The 25,122-nt window shown below is 35.5% G+C and overlaps 1 protein-coding gene across 1 annotated transcript; it reads right to left on the bottom strand.

The window, feature by feature from the left end:
• Positions 1–222: 222 nt before the first annotated feature.
• Positions 223–4,605, bottom strand: LOC145004244 (uncharacterized). The gene is made up of 2 exons (XM_078963136.1): positions 1,689–4,605; positions 223–941 (listed from the first exon to the last, which is right to left on the bottom strand). The coding sequence occupies exons 1-2, from the start codon at positions 4,249–4,251 to the stop codon at positions 523–525; spliced, it is 2,982 nt and encodes a 993-aa protein (XP_078819262.1). The 5' UTR covers positions 4,252–4,605; the 3' UTR covers positions 223–522.
• Between the last annotated feature and the right edge of the window lie 20,517 nt (positions 4,606–25,122).

The following is a 25,122-nucleotide window of genomic DNA, read 5'->3' as shown; positions in this document are numbered from 1 at the left end:
CAGGAATTATCAAGAAACATAACATTCACAAGGACTTTCTTCTAAAATCAATGAATAATCAATGGTTTTATCATTGGATAATAATCATCACATAAGCATAAATATGCATGTATGTAAGTCCTTTATTATTTATCATTTTTAATTATGTTGGAATATATAATCTTAGTATTGACCATATACCAAATTGATGCAACAAGATGATGGATAAATTAGTCATTTGAGTTTACTTGCAATAAGAGCACTAATATTGATTTTCATTGTTTCATTAAGGCACATAAAATACTAATACATACATTCGCATGCATATTAACAAAAAGAATACACATCAAGACTGCAAGGTTCTCTTATATCTACCCTACTCAAAAGTCCACCGTGAATACCCGACTACATTTACTAATTTACCCCTGATTTTCTATACTCTAATCCATAAAGGAGCACATGAGCGAAATTTTAACACCCTTTTGCACATTTCATGTTATTAACAAAAACCATTTTTGGAAAATCCAAACAAAACCCATCTTTCTAAACCAAAAGATCTTGTCCAGCCTTCGGGTAAGTTTTATCTTGATCAAGTTTCTTGGGTTGAAAACAAACAACTGAAGATGAGGATGTTTGAGTGTGAATTGAGTCTCGTGGGAATTCTGAGAGCATCTGAACAACCTCCCTCATTGTCGGTCTTTCAACACTGTTTTCCTGAATACATAACATAGCAATAAAGAACAAGTGCATCGCTTCATCTTGAGGAACATTAGCCAGTCTGGAATCGATGATACAACCGACTTCTTCTTTACGACATCTCGTTAATGTTTTAGCCCATTGTACAATATCTACACCGTCGCCAAATCCTCCTACAGGTCGCTTCCCAGTAATTAGTTCAAGCAGTACAACTCCAAAGCTATAAACATCGCTCTTTTCATCCACTCTTAAAGTGTAAGCATATTCTGTAAAAAAAATAATAAACATTTAATTAATGCTTAAACAATTATAAAAATATAAATCTTTAAAATGTAATAACAACTAAGAACTTAATTTCTATTGGTTATTTTGTTTTATGTAAGAAAATTGAAAAAATAATTGCTGTGATTTAAATAATGGTTACTACGTGGAAGATGATGTGGATGTGAATCAGCTTTCGCATGAAACGAAGCTGCAAGTAGACACGTGGATCTGATATCAGATTTTGTGTCGAGTTGCGGTCTGTGTCAGATTTTGACCCGGACGGATCCCACCGTCCATTTTTTCTGACCTTTGACAGGAGTGACTCGGTGCGGTTACCCATAAAATTCTGTTATCGTGCGCATCAAATCCAACGCCCTCTGTTTCATCTCACCTCTGTAGCACAAATCACGGGTGTCGTTCATGCGACACGTCACTTTCCCTATTTTAACTCTACACCTTCTAAATATACCAACAAATTTTAGGATTCGAAAGCTTTTTATGCAATTGGATTTGATTTTTTATTATATGTAACGGTTTCTAGGTGTATATGCCCTACGTCATTATGGAATTTTATATGTGTATCTATAAAACATTTTTGTTTTTCTGATTTTTTTGATTATATGTTTTTTTTTTGGTTATTATGTAGATTGGGAAAAAAAAATAAAGTATTCTTGTATAAACAAGAATTAACCCTAAAATTATGTAGGATTCATTTGTAGTAAAATAAAATAAAAATAGATGTTACATACCGGGTGCGATGTAACCATATGAACCCGCAATCGCAGACATGCATTCAGACGCACCACCATCAACTAAATACTTTGCGAGCCCGAAATCAGCTACATGAGCTTCATAGCTCGCATTTAACAAGATATTATTCGATTTCACATCTCGATGCACAATCAACGGTGAACAATCATGATGAAGGTAGCAGAGTCCTCGAGCTGCTTCAATCGATATCTTGTACCTTAAACGCCACCCTAAACTCCCTCCTTTACTTTTTGCATGTATTGCCTCTCCTAAGCTCCCGTTTCGCATGTACTCATACACAAGAAGGTTTGTGTCTTTGTTTGAGCAAAATGCCAATAATCTCACAATGTTTCTGTGTCGAATGTTGCCTAGGGTTCGGATTTCTGCTCTAAATCCATGGTCGTGAGTCGTGTTTCCAAAACCAACTAGTTTTTTAACTGCAATTTCCGTCCCACTAGGCATTTTACCGTGGTAGACGATTCCCGCCCCGCCTTGGCCAATTACATTACCGTCTTTAATGCATTCAAGAACGTCAGAAACCGTAAATTCGAGCTTTTGGAAGGATGTCATTTTCCAAGTATTTGTACCCGATTTTGTAAATGACTTGGCTTTGACCATGGCGACAACTGCAAAAACTAGAGAGCAGATAAGAAGGCCAAGCGCGAATATAAGCTTGAACCTTCCAGGCTTTTTGTTAGCGGAATCTTTGATTCCGCTAACATTGCAGGGATTATTCAATAATCGGCCACAAAGTTGAGGGTTGCCTGCAAACGAAGAAGCATTGAAATACGTGAATTGACCGGATTCGGGTAGTTTACCCGTGAGATCATTGAATGAAAAATCGGCAATTGTGAGACTTTTCATGGTTCCGATGGACTTCGGAATGGAATCACTCAAGCAGTTTCTCGACACGTTCAAGTAGTTCAAAATTCGGATATCTGAAATTTCGAGTGGAATTGAGCCGGAAAGATTGTTTTGGCTCAAGTCAAGGTAAGTGAGATGAACACAGTTTCCAATGTCCGGTGGGATTGCGCCGGAAAGGGAATTCCCACTTAGGTCAAGTTTCAATACCTGGTGGAGTTGGCCGATTGTCGCCGGAATTGGACCGGAGAATTTGTTTCCGGTGAGTAAAAGGATTTGGAGGGAAGAGAAATTTGAAAGGGAAGATGGTAAGGTACCCGAGAGTTGATTATATGATAAATTTAGCTGGCTTAGTTTAACAGGTCTTGAAGAAGGATTCTGGTTATCTGACAGATTACCGGACAAATAGTTGTTCTGCAACTCCAGTAGATTTAACTCCGGCAAGTAAATGAGTCCATCGGGGATACTACCATTCAAATAGTTCTCCCCTAATCTCACTCTAACTAGTGTTGAACAAGTACCCAAATCCTCTGGAATCGATCCAAACAAGAAATTTTTGAGGAGAATCAGGATTCTTAGCTGATTAGAGGCACAGAGATCACGAGGAATGGTACCAGTGAGCTTATTAGAAGACAAATCGATCTCTTGAAGATTCCGATTCCGACCAAGATTCTCTGGGATCACACCAGTGAAATTGTTACTCCAGAGAGCAAGTTTCTGCAGGTCTGGATAATCTGCAACGAAATCCGGTATGGACCCATGTAATCTGTTCATAAATAGATTCAAGAGCTTAAGATTTTTGAGATTTCCAAGCTCATTTGGGATTTCGCCGGAAAGGGCATTGGCAGAGAGGTCAAGATTCACCAAGCTTGTTAGATTCCCGAGCTGCTTCGGAATTGGGCCGGAAAGGAGATTGATGTGCAGGAAAATGGTGTCGATGGAGAGCAAATTTCCAAGTTCCGGGGGAATTGGTCCATCTAGCTCACATGACGAAAGATCCATGTGAACTAAATTGACTAATTTCCCGAATTCCTTCGGAATCCCACCTTCAAACACATTATAATAACCCATGTAAATCTCTTTCAAATTTGTAAGATTCCCCAATTCCGCCGGAATCTTCCCATGGAGGTCATTTCCGGCGAGTGACAAATACTCCAAACTAACCATTCTCCCGTAGCTCTCCGGGATTTTGCCATAGAAGAAATTGCCACCCAAATCCAAATACTTGAGCTTCTTGAGGCTCGTGATTCCCGTAGGCAGTGGAAACGACAAATTGTTGTTGTACGCATCAAGGACTTCCAAATTTTGCAGGTTTGCGTAATTCCATTCCAACCCACCACTGAATGCATTATTCGATATGTTTAGAAACCGGAGAGATGTCAAATTGGAGAGATTGATTTCCCCGGTGAAGTTATTGCCATCGAGGGAAAGCTCAGTAAGAGTGACGAGAGACGAAATAACAGGTGAAACAGAGCCATGGATTCTCATGTTTGACAAATCAAGTGAAATTACTCTGTTGTGAGAGCATTTGATTCCAACCCATGAACAAACAGAAGTAGGATTAGAGGAATTCCATGTGTCTAAAGCAAAAGGAATAGAATCAAAGCCTTGTTTGAGAGTGACCAAGGCATCAAAATCAGTTGAAACAGACGAAGGAATTGATAAACAGAGTGTAATGATTATGACAAACAAAGACAACATTTTTAGTGGGTTTTTTTGTTAATTTCTATGGGGAATTAGTTTGGAAGGATTTGTAGAAGAAACAAAATGATTTATGGGGTGGAATGGAAATGAGTTTCTTGAAAAGGAATGTAAAAGTGAATGGAATCTGAGAAACTTGAAGAGTGAGTAGGCTCAAAGAATCATACATCTTCAAAGAGAGTCTTCAAATTCAAGGAAGAAGCTAAACCCCTCCTTTTCCCCTTTCTTTCTCTCACACACACACTCTCTCTCTCTAAAAGTGGTGAGAAATGGAAAAAGGAATGGAATAGGTAATTCCTGTGACTATCAAGAGCTTCTTTAAGCAAAGTTGAAAGAGAAAGAGAGAGAAAGGAGAAAGGGAAATAAAAATAAAAACAGCCGTTGGGTAACAGAAATTTAAAGTCTCAAAGAGGTAATTTCATCCTGTCTACTAATAGAGCAATTATCCTAAACAACTTATACATTGTGCATCAAAAGGTGTACGTTACTTATATATCATGCATTAAAAGTTATACATTTGTTTGGATTTTGATGTGTTTGGCACTAGAAAAGAGATGGATTTTTGAGATTAGGAGGAAAGATAAAGTTGATGCTCTCCTTCTTTATACTTTAAAGTGACAAAAATACCCTTTAGCTTTAATCAAAGGGTAGCCATCTTTACTTTGAACGAGGGTAGACTAGGGAAACGAAAAGAGGTGATGAAATTTGCACTTTGGGTCATGAAGAATGGCTGAATAGTCACTTTTTATGTCATGATTGATATTCATGATCATGTATGCATATTTGATGACTCACATTAGATAATGTACATAATTGTAAAAGAGTGTTCCAAGGATGATGACGATGATTATTGCTCGTATGAAATATGTGTCATTTGGCCATGTTTGTCTCCACTCATCATCAACAAAAAAAATAGATATTAATTAATATCTTTAGACCATATCACTTACATTTTTCCTTTTCGCTTGGAACTCAAGATCTTAAGAGATAGAACAATATATATAATATATAATTATTTTCTTTATTTTTTTATAAAAATTTGGCAATTTTATTTAGATATTTTATCAAAAAGATACATTTTATCCAACATAAAATTGGATAGAAAGGTAAAATTGTCATTTTTATTCTTCAGTATATTCAGATGCATAATCAAACAATATCTTTTTATTTAGAGACAATTCAATCAAAACTTCGAACTCAGTCAAATCTTATTCAATTAGCAACTATCAAACAGTCTCTAAGTGAACTTAATAATAAAGCTAAAAGGCTCATACAATTGTTTGGTGTGTCTTACGCGATCATGATAAACATGACCTAAATGAAGTCATTTATAATATACTTATCTTTCTTAGCCCCAACAATCATTAAAAACGATCTCACCTTTGATTTTTGTTAATGTATCTTTCTTTGGATCCGACTAATCATTAAAAATACTCTTCAAGTATCTTTATCGAGTCATGAAGCAAATTATGAACGATCATGATTGTCAAAGTTGTGTAGCCCCTAACTAATTATGAACGATGATGATTTACAAATTGTTCCAAGTTTGATCGAGTATAATTCGTGTAGTCCCAAGCAATTATCATCAAGTAGGTTTATGAAAAGAAAAAAGTTCGTATATAAATATATGTTGCTATTTGAATGGACTAAAAAAGAAAAGTACAACCTCGAATCGTGGTGTGATATTTGTTTATGCATTGCACATGTACCCCAACTATTTGGAGATAGATAATACAGACAGAATTTTGTGCATTTATAGGAGGTAGCATAATACAACAAGAAACCAAAATTAATGGGTGTTTCTTTTAAAATAGATTTGGATGATCTTTTGTGGCAGTTTATAATCATAAATACTAATTAATTCTTTGAAATTATACAAAATACAACTATTATACATTAGTTGTTATAAAATTTCAATATTATACGTGTCATCATCTTTCTTAATAAAATTATATTTGATAGATTAGTTGAAAATTTAATTGCAAACTAATATTTCAGAAATAACCAATAAATGGTATATTTAGAGGATTTAAAAAAATAAAATTAAAGAAAACCTCAATAAGTTACCTTCAATATGTAAAATAACATAAAAGAACATGTAATAGATTATTATTTTAATAATTAATAAATGGTATATCTTAGAGGATTTTAAAAAAGCTAAATAAGTCCAATGAAATGTTAGTCTAAAAAAAATAACTTATAAACTACTTTTTATTTTACACAAAAAAAAATTAAAAATAAACCTTTTAAAAACACAATATATATATATATATATATATATATATATATATATATATATATATATATATATATATATATATATATATAGAGAGAGAGAGAGAGAGAGAGAGAGATAGGTAAGTTCAATTGAAATATTAGAAATTGGGGAATCATTCTTAGCCAATTATTTAATTAGCATCTTAGCATAAAATATACAGTGACAAACTTATAAATATAATATATTAACCTTCAATCACAGATATCATTTCTTCTGGATCTTTTATCTGTTCTTCATCAACATCAAATGTTATTCATTCATCTTGATTGTTCCTCTGTGTTCTTCATCAACATCATATGTTCTTCATCAACATCATACGTTCTACTACTTATTCACTATCAAAGCCACCGGTTCTTCATAAAAAAAGACATCGACCCTTTATAAAAACATTAATTCTTCATCAAAATCTGTGAGAACCCGAAAATTTCTAGCTTACATTCTTCATTCTTATCAAAGTTAAACTCGTTATTGCTATTTTTACCACTGTTTGGAGTTAAATAGAGTGTTTAAAGCCTAGTATAAGCAGGGTAGGAGTCGTGGGATAAGTATTGTGGGTGTATCGCCTTGGAGTTGAGCCAATCACACCAACACAAGGTGTGTGCGGCCGCACACAAGAATGTGCGGCCACACACCCATCCCAACCGCACACTCGCCTTATATATAGAACACTTGCCATTTGGAACACTTTCTACACTTACACAAAGCTAGGACCCGAAAATCCTCTAAAGTATCATCCAAATCTCCTTGAGGATCTTCATAAAAGGTAACATCTTACACCAAGAACAACAAGAACACTAGGTGTACGGCCACACACACCATGTATGGCCGCACACCCAACCGCACACACCATGTATGGCCGCACACACACATATAGTGTGTATTTTGACCATATACTCCTTTGTAAAGCCATATACCCCTTTATACAATCATATATGGTTGTAAGACTTCAATATAAGTGTTTACTAGTCCCTACGGTGGTCCCAGTTCAATAATTGGTTGATTTAAACACTAATTATATTCATATATGTATCATTATATGTTAAATAGGATCCATGTGTGTGTTCAAGCCTTCACTTGACACCTATCATCCTATACAATATGTTCATCCAAACCACTCACTACAGGTGAGTTCATACCCCTTAATTAACCTTTTAAATGTTTTTAAATGCTTTTATGGGGGGGGGGGGGGGATACAATTTGAATACTTATAAGTATAGTTATTATATCAATCACATGTGATTAATAACTACCAAACTAGTGGATTCTTACTGTCCAAACTGTTTACCAAATTGCTTTACTTCAAAACTGTTTTACAAACTCTTTTACTTGTCAAATACTTTACTTCAACTCTTTTACACTTATATTCTGTGTGTGTATATATATAGTTATATAAGTAGGACTGAAAGGACTTAGGACTGCTAGCCTACCCTGCTTCCTGTTCCTTGTTTGGTTGTGGACTTAGGGTATTAAGGTTAGTTGTCCGAAGGTCGTTTGAATCCTAGTTATATATTATGTATATGTATATAGATATAAAAGGTTATTTCCTTCATTACCATTCCATGCCCTTGGGTAGCAAGGGTTTCAAACATGATCATACATTGCTAGTAAACTACTACAGGAGTAGTTTAGAATGATACTAATACTAGTACTAGAACAATGAAACCTACAATGAGTCAGTTCATACATGAGTTAAAGGATACAATGCCCTTGGGTAGCGAGGGTATACAAACATGTTAACACTATGATGAGAAACAAACAAAAGGCACTATGACGAGAAACAAACATACATGCTAGACAGAGAAAGAACACACAATACAGCTAGCACACATACATTACATATACATTAACACAGTTATATGAGCCATTAAACAGGGGCATGGCACTACCTGCCATGACTGTTTTTGTATTAGAATCTCCTTAATTGGGGAGCGTATGAGTTTGAGTATAGATCTATACTGGATTGACTATCCTACACCTTGTTGCTCGCTACAATGGGACTTGCAAGTCTACGGGTGCCAAACATAATTTTTACGGCATCTTACATTTTCGTTTTACTATTGAGTCGGTAGCAAGATACAGGCCGATCACATGTTACCTTAAAATTTACAATTGCTTAAGGTAGTTAGTACAACAGCAGTTACTTAATACAACACTACAGTACTATAATATTTTTCCCATTACATTCACTTCGTGAACATGCACACGATGCACAATAATGTACAAAAAAAACTATATTTTTGGTTAATGATAGTCGGATTTGGGAAAATACACACTCTTACATGAGACACACACACACAGATACTAGATGCCTTGGTGAAAGGCTAATTTTAGTAGAAAACATAGGGTTTTCTAGGAGAGTTCAAACAAATACAAACTTCACAAAACTTATACATTACATCTTACAAATGCTTTCATACAAGCACAGACACTAATATACTTATGATCTCACCAGCTTTAAAGCTGATACTCGCTATCAAAATAACTTGTATTCTCAGGTCAGCAGTAGACAGGTACAGGTGTCAGGTTTTTAGAAGAAGGAGCTCGTTCAAGACTCCTCTTTTATTTTGATGTATATTATTTTTGGTGTCTATATAACTTGACAGAACACACTTGTATGAAATTATACTATTAACGCAATGGATGATGTTGTTGCTTGTTTACTACTTTGCATTGTTCTGATACTATGCATGATGTCCTCCACCCCAGAACGTTTCCGCCATTCATCGGTTTTGGGGGTGTGACAGATTGGTATCAGAGCATTGTTTATAGTGAATCGAGTGTATCAACCCATAAAAAGATATATGAACTATAAACGCAAGCGGGATTAAAATACTCTGATAAAGAGTTTATACTTTTAAATAATAAAATATTTAACCAAGTATACATACCTGTATTCATACTAAAATCAATGTCACTAGGACAGAACAAAAGTATTACGATTGTTGAACATCACAAGTAGACTTAGATACATATGGTCAACCCTGGGAAGATGTAGCCTGATCAACTACATTATCCGAGGAGTGACTAGCATGTGCCTAAGGATGGTTTTCAGGTTGCAACAAATCTAAAAACTTACCAACACTACCACAATAAGATCAGTAGAACATAACCCGAAACTTAAAATACTATGGGGGTATTTTGTGATACTATAATTACTTATCTGAGAACTAAAGGTCTTTATTAGTATGTCAATGGTTGTCCAGTGGATACACTAAGGTTATATGTACCTAGGGTGTCATAGACTAAGAATCTGTGACTCTTTGCTTTATTTCCTGTCCTCGTTGGGTTGTGGGCTTAGAGTTAGGATCACTTATTCGAAGGTCTATCATGTTCCAGAATACGTATAACTGGTATGCCCGTACTTTCCACCCAATGGAAATGTTGGATGGCTTGAAGCATAGTCCGATGATGAGCATCAAATCCCTTTGGATGATCATCAAGCAGAAGGCTTCTCGGATGGATCTGACTCCGAGCCCGAAGTCAACAACCTACCTCAAGTAGGTCAAGCCCCGAATAACAACCCCCGACCCGCATTTCAAGGACCCACACCTCTGTGGGCTACAAAATTGAATACATGGAGCCAGAAACAGGGTCAATCCATTCTCTACAATGGAGACAGAAGTTTCTACAACCTCACCGAGGGAGGTTCTGCTGACAGGGTCCTACCCGTCATGGTTCGTAGGGTTTCTCGGAACACGATATTGGGTCAATCAACTATCAATCGAGTCTTGGAGAGTGACACCAACTCTGGCGTTAACACTGTCCGCATTCGCCAACTAGATTCTGCTCACGGAAGGGCTCTGGTTCACAATGTAGCACTTCAGAGGGAACTCGCTGAAACCCGAGCAGAAGTCAGAGAACTTCGAGCTCAGCAAGCAAGAACTGATAGGCGCATGAGGGACATAGAATGTCTCCTGTCGGGATCAAGAACTCACTCTGGTAGTTCTCGTCGCCGATAGATTCTCATCAACTTCTCTCTTTTGGATATAACCTAGTTATGTAAAACTCTGGTCTAATTCCCTATCTTTGTAAATCATAGGCTTGTTAGGTCTTGGTTAGGTTGTAATTCTGTCAAAATTTTCCCATTTTGGTTGATGTAAGGCCTCCTACTGTTGACCGTTTTTCTAGAACTTGTTACATCTATAATTCCAATAATATTGACAGGTACCTAATCTTATGGGAATTATTATCCAAATGTGATCATCTATTGGTTCTAGATCTACATTCAATCGTATTGTTGGGCTATGATGAGTTAGTCCATGAGTCATTCTCATCAATTCTCCCATTAAATTATTATCAATGTTTTCGTCTTCATAAATTTTTAGATCAAAGATGCCGCCCCGCAGAAATCCAAGGAGAAACCCTAATAACAAAACACCACCTCCTCCACCTCCTCAAACACCTACTCCTCAGTTCGACACGATAGCCTTGAATGCTGCTGTAGCTGCAGCTGTGGCTACGGCCATGGGTCAATATCATTCATCTGGTTCCACTGGAGGAGGAACCCTTGTTCAGTCTATTCAGGTTGAATCTCCTGTGTGCTCGAGAGAGTGCTCCTACAAGGACTTCACCAACTGTAAGCCATTATCCTTCAAGGGGACTGGCGGAGTCATTGCCCTCTCGAAATGGTTCGAGTAAACCAAATCGGTTTTCAAAATCTGCTCCTGTCCAGAGGAGAGCAAGGTCAAGTTCGCGGCTTGCACCTTTGAAACAAAAACCCTAACATGGTGGAATATCCATGTTAATTCTCTATCTCTCATAACAGCTAATGCTATAGGCTGGGATACTTTGAAAGACCTCATGATTGAGGAGTACTTCCCAAGGGGAGAGATACAGAAGTTGGAAGAAGAACTGTGTAGCCTAACCATGAAGGGCTCCAACGTAACCGCCTATACCGCCAGATTCTGTGAACTAGTGGCCCTCTGTCCCAACATGGTTCATATAGAGGGAAAGAAGATTGAAATATACATATGGGGGCTGGTGCCGCCGTACCAGGGAAATGTCTTGGCATCACACCCCGCTACATTTGATAGTGCCAAACGATTGGCACAGCGACTCATAGACCATGGGGTTCGTACCCCCGCCGCAACAACAACAACCCTAGCCATCTCAAAACCCACAAGAACTGCTGGTTCCAAGCGGAAGTTTTGGGATGACAAGAAGAAGGCTAAGGCTACCAAAAAGCAGCAAGTCGTGGCAGTACATGCTACGATAGCACCTGCCGCTGCTGCTCCGGTAAAGCAGTACGCTAGAAGTTTGCCCAAGTGCAACAAATGCAACTTCCATCACGTCGGTGCCTGCCGGGAAATGCAGTGTTTGAACTGCAACAGGAAGGGGCACACTGCCCTTTTTGTAAAGCCTCGGTGAAGCCAATCAACCAAGTCTCCGGTGCAGGAGTGGGTCAAGCTTGCTACGGATGTGGCGAGGTAGGCCTCTACAAAAGGAACTACCCGAAGGCAGGGTTTGCTGGTGGAGTGGAAAGAGTACAGTGGTCACTGGTACGTTTCTCCTCGATAACGCTTATGCATGCATTCTATTTGATAGTGGAGCGGAGAGAAGTTTCGTGAACCAAAATTTTGCTCATTTACTTAAGCAAAAATCACGAGCACTTAAAGAACCATTCACTGTAGAAATGGCTAATGGAAAGACAGAGAGCACTAGCAGTAATTTGTAGGGTGTACCCTAACTTTAGACAACCATTCATTTTCGATCGATCTCATGCCAGTCTCAATTAAAAGTTTCGACGTCATTATTGGCATGGATTGGTTGAGTTCTCACCGTGCCGACATCATGTGTTACGAAAAGGCTGTTCGCCTAAATCTACCGTCTGGCGAAACCCTAATAGTTTATGACGAAAAACCTGGCACGAAAATTTGTATCATCTCGAGCATTCAAGCTCAGAAATTCTTGCGAAAGGAATGTCGAGCATTCCTTGCTCATGTGGTCGATGTGAGCCAAGAAACGAAAGACATTCAGCACATTCCAGTAGTACGCGACTTTCCCAACATCTTTCCAGAAGAACTCCTAGGATTACCTCCTTAACGTCAAATCGAGTTCCGAATTGACTTAGTTCCAGGGGCTACCCCAGTAGCCAAATCACCATATCATCTAGCACCTACAGAGATGCAAGAATTGTCCTGTCAACTTAACGAACTGCTCAGCAAGGGCTTTATAAGACCAAGCTTCTCACCTTGGGGAGCTCCAGTCTTGTTTGTCAAGAAGAAATACGGATCATTTCGTATGTGCATCGACTACAGGGAGCTCAACAAACTTACCGTCAAAAATCGTTATCCGTTGCCTTGAATCGACGACTTATTTGATCAACTTTAAGGGGCGAAATTCTTTTCAAAAATCGACTTAAGATCCGAATATCACCAACTACGAGCGCTAGGGGAGGATGTTCCGAATATAGCCTTCCGAACTCGTTATGGGTACTATGAATTCGTAGTGATGCCGTTCGGATTAACAAACGCGCCCGCAGTATTCATGGACTTAATGAATCGGGTGTGTCATCCTTACTTGGATCAGTTCGTCATCGTTTTCATTGATGACATACTGATCTACTCTCATAGTAAGGAGGAGCATAGTCAATATTTGCAACAAGTTCTTGAAACATTACGTTCGGAGAAACACTACGTGAAGTTCTCGAAATGCGGATTTTGGATCCGACGAGTCGAATTCTTAGGGCACGTGGTTAGTGAAGAAGGAATACACGTGGACCCTTGCAAAATCAAAGCCATTGAGAACTGGTCAGCATCGAAGACACATACAAAAACTTGCCAATTTCTAGGCCTCGCTGGCTACTATCGCAGATGCATTCAGAACTTCTCCCGCATTGCGAATCCTCTTACAACACTGACTCAGAAGGGCGTGGCCTTTGACTGGGAAGAGAAACAGGAAAGAGCGTTTCAAACGCTCAAACGAGCCTTGTGCACTACACCAATACTATCCCTCCCCGAAGGAATAGAAGACTTTGTTGTCTATTGCGATGCTTCGAATCAGGGGTTCAGATGTGTACTGATGCAGCGAGGTAAGGTCATCGTATGTGCCTCGAGATAACTGAAGACACATGAGGTCAACTATATGACCCACGATCTTGAACTAGGAGCAGTTGTGTTTGCTTTAAAGATCTGGAGACATTACTTGTATGGTATGAAGAGAACTATCTTTACAGACCACAAAAGCCTGCAACACATATTCGATCAGAAGGAGCTCAACATGAGACAACAACGGTGGGTCGAGCTACTCAGTGATTACGAATGCAAAATTCGTTATCATACGGGTAAAGCCAACGTAGTAGCTGACGCCCTAAGTCATAAGGAATATTCTGGTCGTAGATTCAAATCATTGACTATGACTATCCATTCACACTTGTCCACACAAATTAAGACCACTCAGCTCGATGCTTTGAAGCCTGAAAACGTGGCGGGTGAATCCCTGAGAGGAATGGATAAGAACTTGGAGGTTAAGGGTGGCAGAGCTTATTATTTCATGGATCGAATCTGGACCCCGAAACTCGGTGGTTTCAGAGACTTGGTCATGAACAAGGAACAAAACACTTGGTATTCCGTACACCCAGGTTCAGATAAGATGTATCTGGATCTTAAAAAGTTATACTTGTGGCCTAACATGAAAGCAGAGATTGCTACCTTCGTGAGTAAATGCCTTACTTGAGCAAAGGTCAAGGTCGAATACCAGAAATCCTCCGGTCTACTGCAACAACCTGAGATCCCGGAATGGAAGTGGGAGCGGATCACTATGGACTTCATAACCAAGTTGTCCAAGGAAATGGGTGGACTTGATACCATATGGGTCATCGTCGATAGATTGACCAAGTCCGCACACTTCCTGCCGATCAAGGAAACAGACAAGATGGAGAAACTTACAAGAACTTACATTAGGGAGATTGTACGACTGCACGGTGTTCCCTTATCCGTTATCTCGGACACGGATAGTAGGTTCACTTCTAGGTTCTGGAAGTCGCTACAAAGTTCCTTAGGAACTAGGCTAGACATGAGTACAACCTACCATCCACAGACCGAAGGACAAAGTGGGAGGACTATGCAAACCTTAGAGGATATGTTGCGAGCCTGCGTGATAGACTTTGGGAAAGCATGGGATGATCATTTACCCCTTGTCGAATTTTCCTACAACAATAGCTATCACACAAGAATAAAGGTTGCTCCATTTGAAGCCCTCTATGGCCGAAAGTAGAGATCCCCTCTGTGCTGGGTTGAGGTGGGTGATACCCAGTTAGCTAAAGGGCGAGTCCCTTACAGCACTCTCACAGGTCCGAAGATCATACGGGAAACGACGGAGAAGATTGTTCAGATCCGTGAATGATTGAAAGCCTCCAGAGACCGACAGAAAAACTACGCTAATAAACGAAGGAAACCATTGGAATTCCAGGTGGGCGACCGTGTTCTATTGAAGGTCTCACCCTGGAAGGGCTTGATACGCTTTGGAAAGCGTGGAAAGCTAAATCCAAGGTACATAGGACCTTTTTAGATTTTCGCAAGAATCGGTCCTGTATCTTACAAACTTAACTTACTGCGTGAACTCAGTAACGTACATTCTACTTTCCACGTCTTGAACTTGAAAAAGTGTCTGTCCGACGAGACTCTAGTAATCCCACTCGATGAGATCGAGATTAACGAGAGTCTCAACTTCGTGGAAGAACCCGTAGAGATCATGGACCGAGAGGTCAAGCAAACGTAACAAATCTGTATCCAGATAGTGAAGGTTCGCTGGAACGCCAAGTGAGGACCTGATTTCACTTGGGAGCAAGAGGATAAGATTAAACTGAAATATCCTCATCCTTTTACTTAATTATTTGTAAGAACTTATTTGCTTAAACTCTAATTTCGGGATGAAATTTCCTCTAACGGGGGGATGATGTGACAATCTGAAAATTTCTATCTTACATTCTTCATTCTTATCAAAGTTAAACTCGTTTTTGCTATTTTGTAGCACTGTTTGGATTCAAATTGAGTGTTTAAAGCCTAGTATAAGCAGGGTAGGAGTCGTGGGATAAGTATTGTGGGTGTATCCCCTTGGAGTTGAGCCAATCACACCAACACAAGGTGTGTGCGGCCGCACACAAGAGTGTGAAACCACACACCCATCCCAACCGCACACTCGCCCTATATATAGAACACTTAGCCATATGGAACACTTTCTACACTTCCACAAAGCTAGGACCCGACAATCCTATCAAGTATCATCCAAATCTCCTTGAGGATCTTCATAAAAGGTAACATCTTACACCAAGAACACCAAGAACACTAGGTGTACGGCCGCACACACCATGTATGGCCGCACACCCAACCGCACACACCATGTATGGCTGCACACACACATACAGTGTGTATTTTGACCATAAACTCCTTTGTAAAGCCATATATCCCCTTCATACAATCATGTTAGGTTGTAACACTTCAATATAAGTGTTTATTAGTCCCTAAGGTGGTCCTAATTCAATAATTAGTTGATTTAAACACTAATTATATTTATATATGTATCATTATATGTTAAATAGGATCCGTGTGTGTGTTCAAGCCTTCACTTGACACCTATCATCCTATACAATATGTTCATCCAAACCACTCAGTACAGGTGAGTTCATACCCCTTAACTAACCTTTTAATTGTTTTTAAATGCTTTTAGGGGGGGGGGGGATACAAGTTGAATACTTATAGTTACTATATCAATCACATGTCATTAATAACTACCAAACTAGTGGATTCTTACTGTCTAAATTGTTTACCAAACTGCTTTACTTCAAAATTGTTTTACAAACTCTTACTTGTCATATACTTTACATAAACTCTTTTACACTTATATTCTATGTATCTATATAGATATAGTTATATAAGTAGGACTGACAGGACTTAGGACTGCTAGCCTACCCTGCTTCCTGTTCCTTGTTTGGTTGTGGACTTAGGGTATCAAGGTTAGTTGTCCAAAGGTCGTTTGAATCCTAGTTATATATTATGTATATGTATATAGAGATAAAAGGTTATTTCCTTCATTACCATTCGATGCGCTTGGGTAGCAAGGGTATTCAAACATGATCATACATTACTAGTAAACTACTATAGGAGTAGTTTAGAATGATACTAATACTAGTACTAGAACAATGAAACCTACAATGAGTCAGTTCATACATGAGTCAAAGGATACAATGTCCTTGGGTAACGTGCGTATACAAACATGTTAACACTATGATGAGAAACAAACAAAACACACTATGACGAGAAACAAACATACAAGCTAGATAGAGAAAGAACGCACAATACAGATAGCACATATATACATTACATATAAATTAACACAGTTATGTGAGCCATTAAACAGGGGCATGGCACTACCTGCCATGACTGATTTTGTATTAGAATCTCCTTAATTGGGGAGCGTATGAGTTTGAGTATAGATCTATACTGGATTGACTATCCTACACCTTGTTGCTCGCTATAATGGGACGTGCAAGTCTACGGGTGCCAAACATAATTTTTACGGCATCTTACATTTTCGTTTTACTATTGAGTCGGTAGCAATATACATGCCGATCACATGTTACATTAAAATTTACAATTGCTTAAGGTAGTTAGTACAACAGTAGTTACTTAATACAACACTACAATACTATAATATTTTTCCCATTACATTCACTTCGTGAACATGCACACGATGCACGGTAATGTACAAAAAAACTATATTTTTGGTTAATGATAGTCGGATTTGGGAAAATACACACTCTTACATGAGACACACACATATATACTATATGCCTTGGTAAAAGGCTACTTTTAGTAGAAAACATAGGGTTTTCTAGGAGAGTTCAAACAAATACAAACTTCACAAAACTTATACATTACATCTTACAACCATCTTACAAATGCTTTCATACAAGCACACACACTAATATACTTATGATCTTACCACTTTAAAGCTGATACTCGCTTTCAAAATAACTTGTATTCTCAGGTCACCAGTAGAGACGTACATGTGCCAGGTTTTGAGAAGAAGGAGCTTGTTCAAGACTCGTCTTTTATTTTGATGTATATTATTTTGGGTGTCTATATTACTTGACAAAACACACTTGTATGAAATTATACTATTAATGCAATTGATGATGTTGTTGCTTGTTTACTACTTTGCATTGTTGTGATATTGTACATGACGTCCTCCACCCCAAAACGTTTCCGCCATTCATCGATTTTGGGGGTGTGACAAAATCTTCGTTTATTCATCAAAATGTTGTGATTCATCACTAAAAACATTTATTCGGAGTATTAAGTGTAAATCGTGATTCAAGCTTGTCCAGTTTCGTTGATATCAAGCAAAATCGTTTAAAATAATCCATATTTATCGATGTCACATCATTTAGCGATCACCAATCATCGAAACCTCATCAATATCAAACAACAGATAACAATCGAAAGTGCATCAACATAACCATATATTTGAAGAATTTTTTAAAATCGTATTTGAGGTTTGATAAACTTCATTTTTCATACATTTTTTCACAATTTGTGATATAAACCTATTGATTATTAATCGATGTTAATAGGATTTGATTTGTTTTGTAATTACTGGCTTCAATTGTGAATTTTTTATCATAGTTATATAAGTTAATTTATTTGCATGCTAACTGTTTGATGAAATGCATAAACTAAATATATCACGTAACATTCACAAGTGAATACGCCTTTACACAAGGATCAATGTATATATTTTGAAAAACATAGAGCAACTATGTAATTTATATGTGAATAATAGATAAAAAAAATATTCACATGCGAATACATGTAATACGTCATTTTGAGGTCCTAAGCAAGTTTGTAATTCATATTTGAATAACATATAAGAATTATATCCGCATGTGAACATATGTAATATTCACAAATGATATATATATATATATATATATATATATATATATATATATATATATATATATATATATATATATATATATATGTAATAACCAAATGTGAATATATATATATATATATATATATATATATATATATATATATATATATATATATTATTCACAAATAAATAAAATTTTCAATAAAACCGAGGACTACAAAATATATAAAATTAAAGATAAAAAAGTATTTGATAAGAATATATATATTTATTCACATGCAACTAATATTTTTAGGTTTATAAAATAATTATATAAGCATATATATATTTTTATTAATGTTATATTCATTTGTGAATAAATGATAACTTTTTTCGGAAAATTATAAAAAATACAAAAACGTCATTTTGAGGCCCTAAACAGTCTCAAATGGCCGAAAAACACCGTACGTCACAGCAAAGCAGTGAGTTTTGTAAATCGCACCATTTTACATCAAATATGTGAATTTCGTCCAATTCCGAGACTAAACTTCATTGCGGCAAATTGTTTTGATGATGTCACTAAATTTTTATTCCTACTAGTGGCATCATCATGACATGCTATTTATTCATATATGAATAAAGTTTAGAAATCATTACAGACGTATTTAGTGATGATGTTACTAACTTCAAACCCACTGGTAAAAAACATAATTGTAATCTGTTATTTTTATTTATGTGAATAAACTATACATATTAATTTATTTATTTTTTGAATACAACCTTCATATATAAAAATAAATAATACACTATAAGAATTGGTTTGTGAATAGTTTTTTGTATATTGTAACATTATTATTTTACATGTAAAATCAATATTATAGTAAGACAAACAACATTGTATTGGCTAATGGATATCATTTGCATTTGAATTTAACACGATCAAAATGAAGAATATATTAAATTGTATAACATTTACACGTGAATATAAAAACATATTGTGTTCGTGAATGATATCTTCTCAATTACGTCAACCAATCGTCAACCACCAGGATATGAACCAACCATTGATTAAAATGTTATTCTTTTATTGAGTTATAACGATACCTGAAAAACATATGAATGAACATAAAAATGTTAAGAGTATACTTTTAGTTCATAATAATAGTGATTTATCACATGGTATATTCACACATGAATGTATAATCATATGTGAATATTATATGATATATGTTGTTTATATTGTATATTTACATGTGATATTAATAAGTATATTCACAAATGAATATTAAATAGTATATTCACATATGAATATTATATGGTAGATTCATATGTGAATATTATATGGTATATTTACTTGTGAATATTACACATTCTAGTCACATCCAAATATTACATGGTACATTCATTCATTAATATTACACAATATATTCGCATATGAATAATATATAGTATATACGCTTGTGAATATGATAAAGTATATTCATATATAAATATTAAACGATTCATTCACTTGTGAATATTACATAGTATTTTCACTTGTAAGTATTAGATGATATATTCAATTATGAATATTAGATGGTATATTCATATGTGAATATTACACAATTTATTCACATATGAATATTACACATGATATTAACATATGAATATTACAAGGTATATTCACAAATATATATAGTTTTTATATGTTACTCACATATGAATAACATATAAAATTATATATTTGTTTTGTGTTTTAATAATCATATACTGATTAAGGTGCGAAAACATATTCATATGTGAATATAACGTGGTAATTTAGTTTATGCATTTCATCAAACAGTTGGAGTGCATACAAGTAAGCTTTTTTTAAACATGTGAAAAACATGATACTTTGACTATTTAGAACTTACAAAATAGTATATTGATAGAGAAATATATGAAATTTTTCAAAAAAAAAAAATGATTTGATGTTTTTCTAACCTTAATTTCAAAGTTTTGTATGATGATCGATGTTGACTGAATGATATGAAGTGAATTTGTTGTTGATTATCGATGATGTTGATCTAATGACATTGAGAGTATAATTAATCATAGATGTTGAAGATATGCTCGTATTCAAGCATAATTGAAGGTTGGATTGAAAGAAACAAAAACAAATTTTTTTGTCTACTGTTGAATGATGTTGATGAACGTGTTTTTGATGAAGATGGATGATTAAATAACACTAGATGATGTTGATCGATGATTTAATTGAAGAAATCTTAATGATTGTTGAAGGTTGGAGAAGAAATTTGGATGATGAACGATCGAGTAGTAATGAATTTGAATTGTTATCAAATTATCCACAATTACGTATCTGTGATTGAAGAATATCATATCATATTTACAAGTTTGCCACCATGTATTTTATGTTAAGATGCTAATTAAATGATTGACTGAGAATGATTCCCCCATTCTCAACCTTTTTTGCCACCATGTATTTTATGTTAAGATGCTAATTAAATAATTGACTGAGAATGCTAATTAAATGATTGACTAAGAATGATTCCCCCATTCCCCCATATTTACAAGTTTGCCACCAAAGCAGTGTTATGATCTGTGTAAAATTCTCAGCAATACCTAATACTTCTTACAAGCTTGGAAACATAAAGCTATGATTTTTACAGTTTATATCAGAGTTAAATCTCAAACACAGAACCAATATGATACTTGTTACTTATTACAAGTTGACAACAACAATTACGAATTCTATTTACTGATTAACTGGAATGATAAAACCCTAGCTAAGTGATCATACTAAAAAGAAATAAAAATCAAACGTTCATTAAGCTCAAAATTGAAAAATCTATATAGAAACACAAAAAGAAAAAGATCTAATAACTAATTACATGAAAAGTACTAGTCTATACAGAACTGAAAACTAAGGTTTTAGCGAGACATGGCTAAAATCTAATCCAGAATAATAAAAAGAAACATTAAACTACTTAATCTTAATAAACTAAACGTGTGAAATGATCTATAACCTTCAAATCTTCAGAAAGTGATGACAAGTGTAAAAAAATCGCATTCGGAAAGGGTTTTCATTGTCTGGAATCGTCTCTAGAATTGATTTAGAGGGTATTTAGTATTTATATCTAAAACACTATTCGTTTTTCCATCTCACACTTCCATTGTAAAAATTATTCGACCCTATGTTGGTTCATATTTCAAAAATATTTAAAGCACTTCAGAAATGGAAAGATAATTCTTAAAATTGATTGTAATGAGACTGTTATTTTCGGTAACTATCACGCTTCATCTTAACAAAGCTATTGAATGTAAATAATATCTTCATCTCATGTAAAAAAATTCTTTTTTTATCAATTTTTTTTTTGGAAAATTTTAAAAAATTAATATTCAAAAACTAAAAATAAAAATAACTAGAAATAAAATATTTTTGGGTTTTTTTCTTTATGAATGCAGACAAATAAAAAGAAAAATATTTTTTTGGATTTTTCGAATTTATTTTATGCAAATGCAATCCAGAAAATAAAATGCACAAAGAAAAATAAAATTTTAAATTTTTAACAAAAAATGCAAAGTTTTACACTAGCCCTCTTCCCAAGCTTATATACACTGTCCTCAATGTTCAGAGAGGAATGAACAGTTCAATAAAACATGTAAAAAAATGGTACAACTAAGAATGAATGTACCTAATAAGTTCTGCAAAAATCTGATTTTGACAATGAATGACGAAAAATATGAATTTCAGCAACCCTGAAGATCCTCTTATTCCCTAAGCTTGCTTGGAACTGCGACCATCTCTTTATTAAAAGCATGAAAGAACTAAAAACTACTCATCGGATTGCCTCCCAGAAAACCGCCCTTTCTTAAGGTCGTTGGCTCGACCATGCCCGGAGACTAGATTAGTTGTACATAAAGATTTTGACAGAAAACAATTAGCTGTACCGTATCCCCAGCAAAGACGCTAATTTGTTAACACGCTGTCGCGGGCGTATTAAGCAAATAAAATTTTCGCTGTTGGTTGCACTAATAATATAGCACAGTGAAGCAGGGTCGAATCCCCAGAGACATAGCTTAACGGTTAATGTATTTTTGCATCAAACACATTCTAGTCAAAACAGAAATTATATAAAAAAAGGTTTTTTTTTAAATTAAAATAAAAACTAAAATTACAGTGAAAATAAACTAAACAGAATTCAATAATAAAAATGATTTCGATTCTGTTGCGACTTTCCTAATCATGCAATCAGCTTAGATTTGGTTATTCAGAATGTGTTCTATCTAAGCTTGTACTGAAAAAAACTAAAAATATCTATTATAATCTCTTTTTCCTAAATTAGTTAACCAAAACAAACTCTTTGAATTAACCCAAACTTTTTACTATTCAATTAAACAAGCTCTTAATTAAATCAGAAAAGCAACTTTATAATCTATGTAAAATTCTCAGTAATACCCAATACTTCTCAAAAGCTTGGAAGCGTAAATATATGATTCTTACCGTTTATATGAGAGTTAAATCTCAAACACGAAACCAATTTGATACTTGTTACTTATTACCAATCGACAAGAGAAATTACAGATTCTATTAACTAATTAACTGGAATGATAAAACCTTGGCTAGGTGATCAGATTAACAAGAATTAAAAATCAAATGTTCATTAAGCTCAAAACTGAAAAATCTAGATAGAAACAAAAATTGAAAACCAGATCTGATAACTAATTAAGTGAAAAGTACTAGTTTATGCAGAACTGAAAACTTGGGTTTTAGCCAGACCTGGCTAAAATCTAATCTAGAACAATAAAAAGAAACATGAAACTACTTAATCTTTATAAACTAAACGTGGGAGATGATCCATAACCTTCAGATCTTAAAAAAAATGATGAAAAGTGCAAAAAATTGCCTTCAAAAGGGTTTTTCGTCATCTGGAATCAACTTAGAGGGAATCTGGTATTTATATAATATTTTGGGTAGAAATAAGGATTCTGGCAGTAAGCACGGCTCGTGCTTAGGGGGCACGCCCGTGCCAGGTCATCGCAATTGAGAATTCGGAAAAAATCAGAAAAAACCAAAAATCTAGACTTTGTTGGGTAACTACGACATGTGCTTGGGCTTCGCAAGTTAAACTACTGAAATAAAGGCATATGGAGGAAGGCACGGCCCGTGCTTGGGAGTCTTGGCTCCGGGTCTGTTTCGTAAGTGAAGAGCGGCCCATTTTTGGTGAGTTATAGCCCGTATTTGGTCTTTTTTTAGCTTTTTGGCTCCAAATATGCTCCAAAAACTTCCGCTCAACTTCAAATAACTTGAAAATAAACACCTTAACATGAGCATAATTCTTACGAAATACAAAGAGTTGAAAATTATTTAAACTAATTCACATGAAAAAGCATAAAAATGATGCAAAATGCTAATAAAAACTACCCTAAAATATGCATAAAATTTCATCTATCAGCCATGCCAATGGCATACAGCTAAAACAAGTTGTGTCATGCCAATGACATGCACCAGATTGGAATTCTTGCATCATTTATATAGATTACCATTGTTACTTCACTTATAATAATTAAAGGTTAGATTCATCACCAAAATCATTTACATACTTCTAATCATCTATCTTAGGCTTAAGCGTGTACGACTACCGAAGGGTCATGGTGGAGTGATGTGGCCTTAGTGGTGGCTCAGCTACACCATGCTCATGTAGTGCATGGGACCACACATGGCCCAAAACACAGGTATCTACCACCAAGCAAAAAAGCAACCTTGTGAAAAGTTGACCGTTTGACATATATATATATATATATATATATATATATATATATATATATATATATATATAAAGTTTAAATGGTTTAAACCTTTTTTTTTTATCATTTTTGTATATACTCAACCATTTTATAAAACTATCATAAAAGTCTCTCAACCATATATTCAACCATGCTGTTAATTTTTATATTCAATTAAATTTTTATATTTATTATTATTAATTGCTATGTTTATAAGGTTTTTTTTAACATAAATGTTTTTAAATAGTATAAAAATGTTGGTGAAAGTGTGGGTTGGTAGTATGTCCTCCAAAGTGAAAAACTGAAATGATATGAAAAGTTGAGTGAATTATTGATACAACGTTGATGTGGTGGTATGCCCACCACCCTTGTAGTATAAATTTTAGAGCATTGAGTATGTATTCTAACTGAACCTATATAAGTATCAATTCGTAGGGTCTAGAACGACAAAAGTTTAACCATGGTTCACATGATTAAGGTAATTGAGTTATGCCGACCACATGGACCAGAAAGGTTCTATGAATTTTGGAATATTAAAACTTACAAAATACACAAGATCTATTGTTAGGGTGCAAAGTCACGCTTGGATGAGGCTTTACCCACTTGTGTGTTTAATGAGTTGCTTTTCCGTTATAAGGAAGTGAGTGGCACTCATTTTATAAAAAGGAACCATTTGGAGTGTTAGACTAGAGAGAGAAATTGTGTACAAACCCATTTGTATAATCTTTCTAGATCTAATATGAGCTTACATAGATTTATTTACTCCTTGTGTTCTTGATTTTACATGTTGATTCACTAGATCTTTCATATTCCGCACATGCCATCTGAATCAACACCACATCATCTGTATGTACTGAAAACGAGCCTACACATGTATACAACCCAGAGGTCATGAAGTTCAAGCTAACCTCTACGAACTCCATACTCTGGACACCTATGGTCTCTAACTTAAAATCTATGGCCCTCCATCT

The sequence above is a fragment of the Lactuca saligna genome, chromosome 7 (assembly GCF_052625555.1).
Source record: "Lactuca saligna cultivar CGN05327 chromosome 7, ASM5262555v1, whole genome shotgun sequence".
NCBI lineage: Eukaryota > Viridiplantae > Streptophyta > Magnoliopsida > Asterales > Asteraceae > Lactuca > Lactuca saligna.
The sequence above is the reverse complement of the archived record's forward strand: the minus strand, read 5'-3'. Positions and strand labels throughout refer to the sequence as shown.

Bases quoted from the DNA above. Each gene is read 5' to 3' on its own strand.
- LOC145004244 (XM_078963136.1), bottom strand. From the start codon at position 4,251: ATGTTGTCTTTGTTTGTCATAATCATTACACTCTGTTTATCAATTCCT. The intron at 942-1,688 runs GTATGTAACATC...TTTTTTTTACAG, and splicing joins ATATGGTTACATCGCACCCG to AATATGCTTACACTTTAAGA.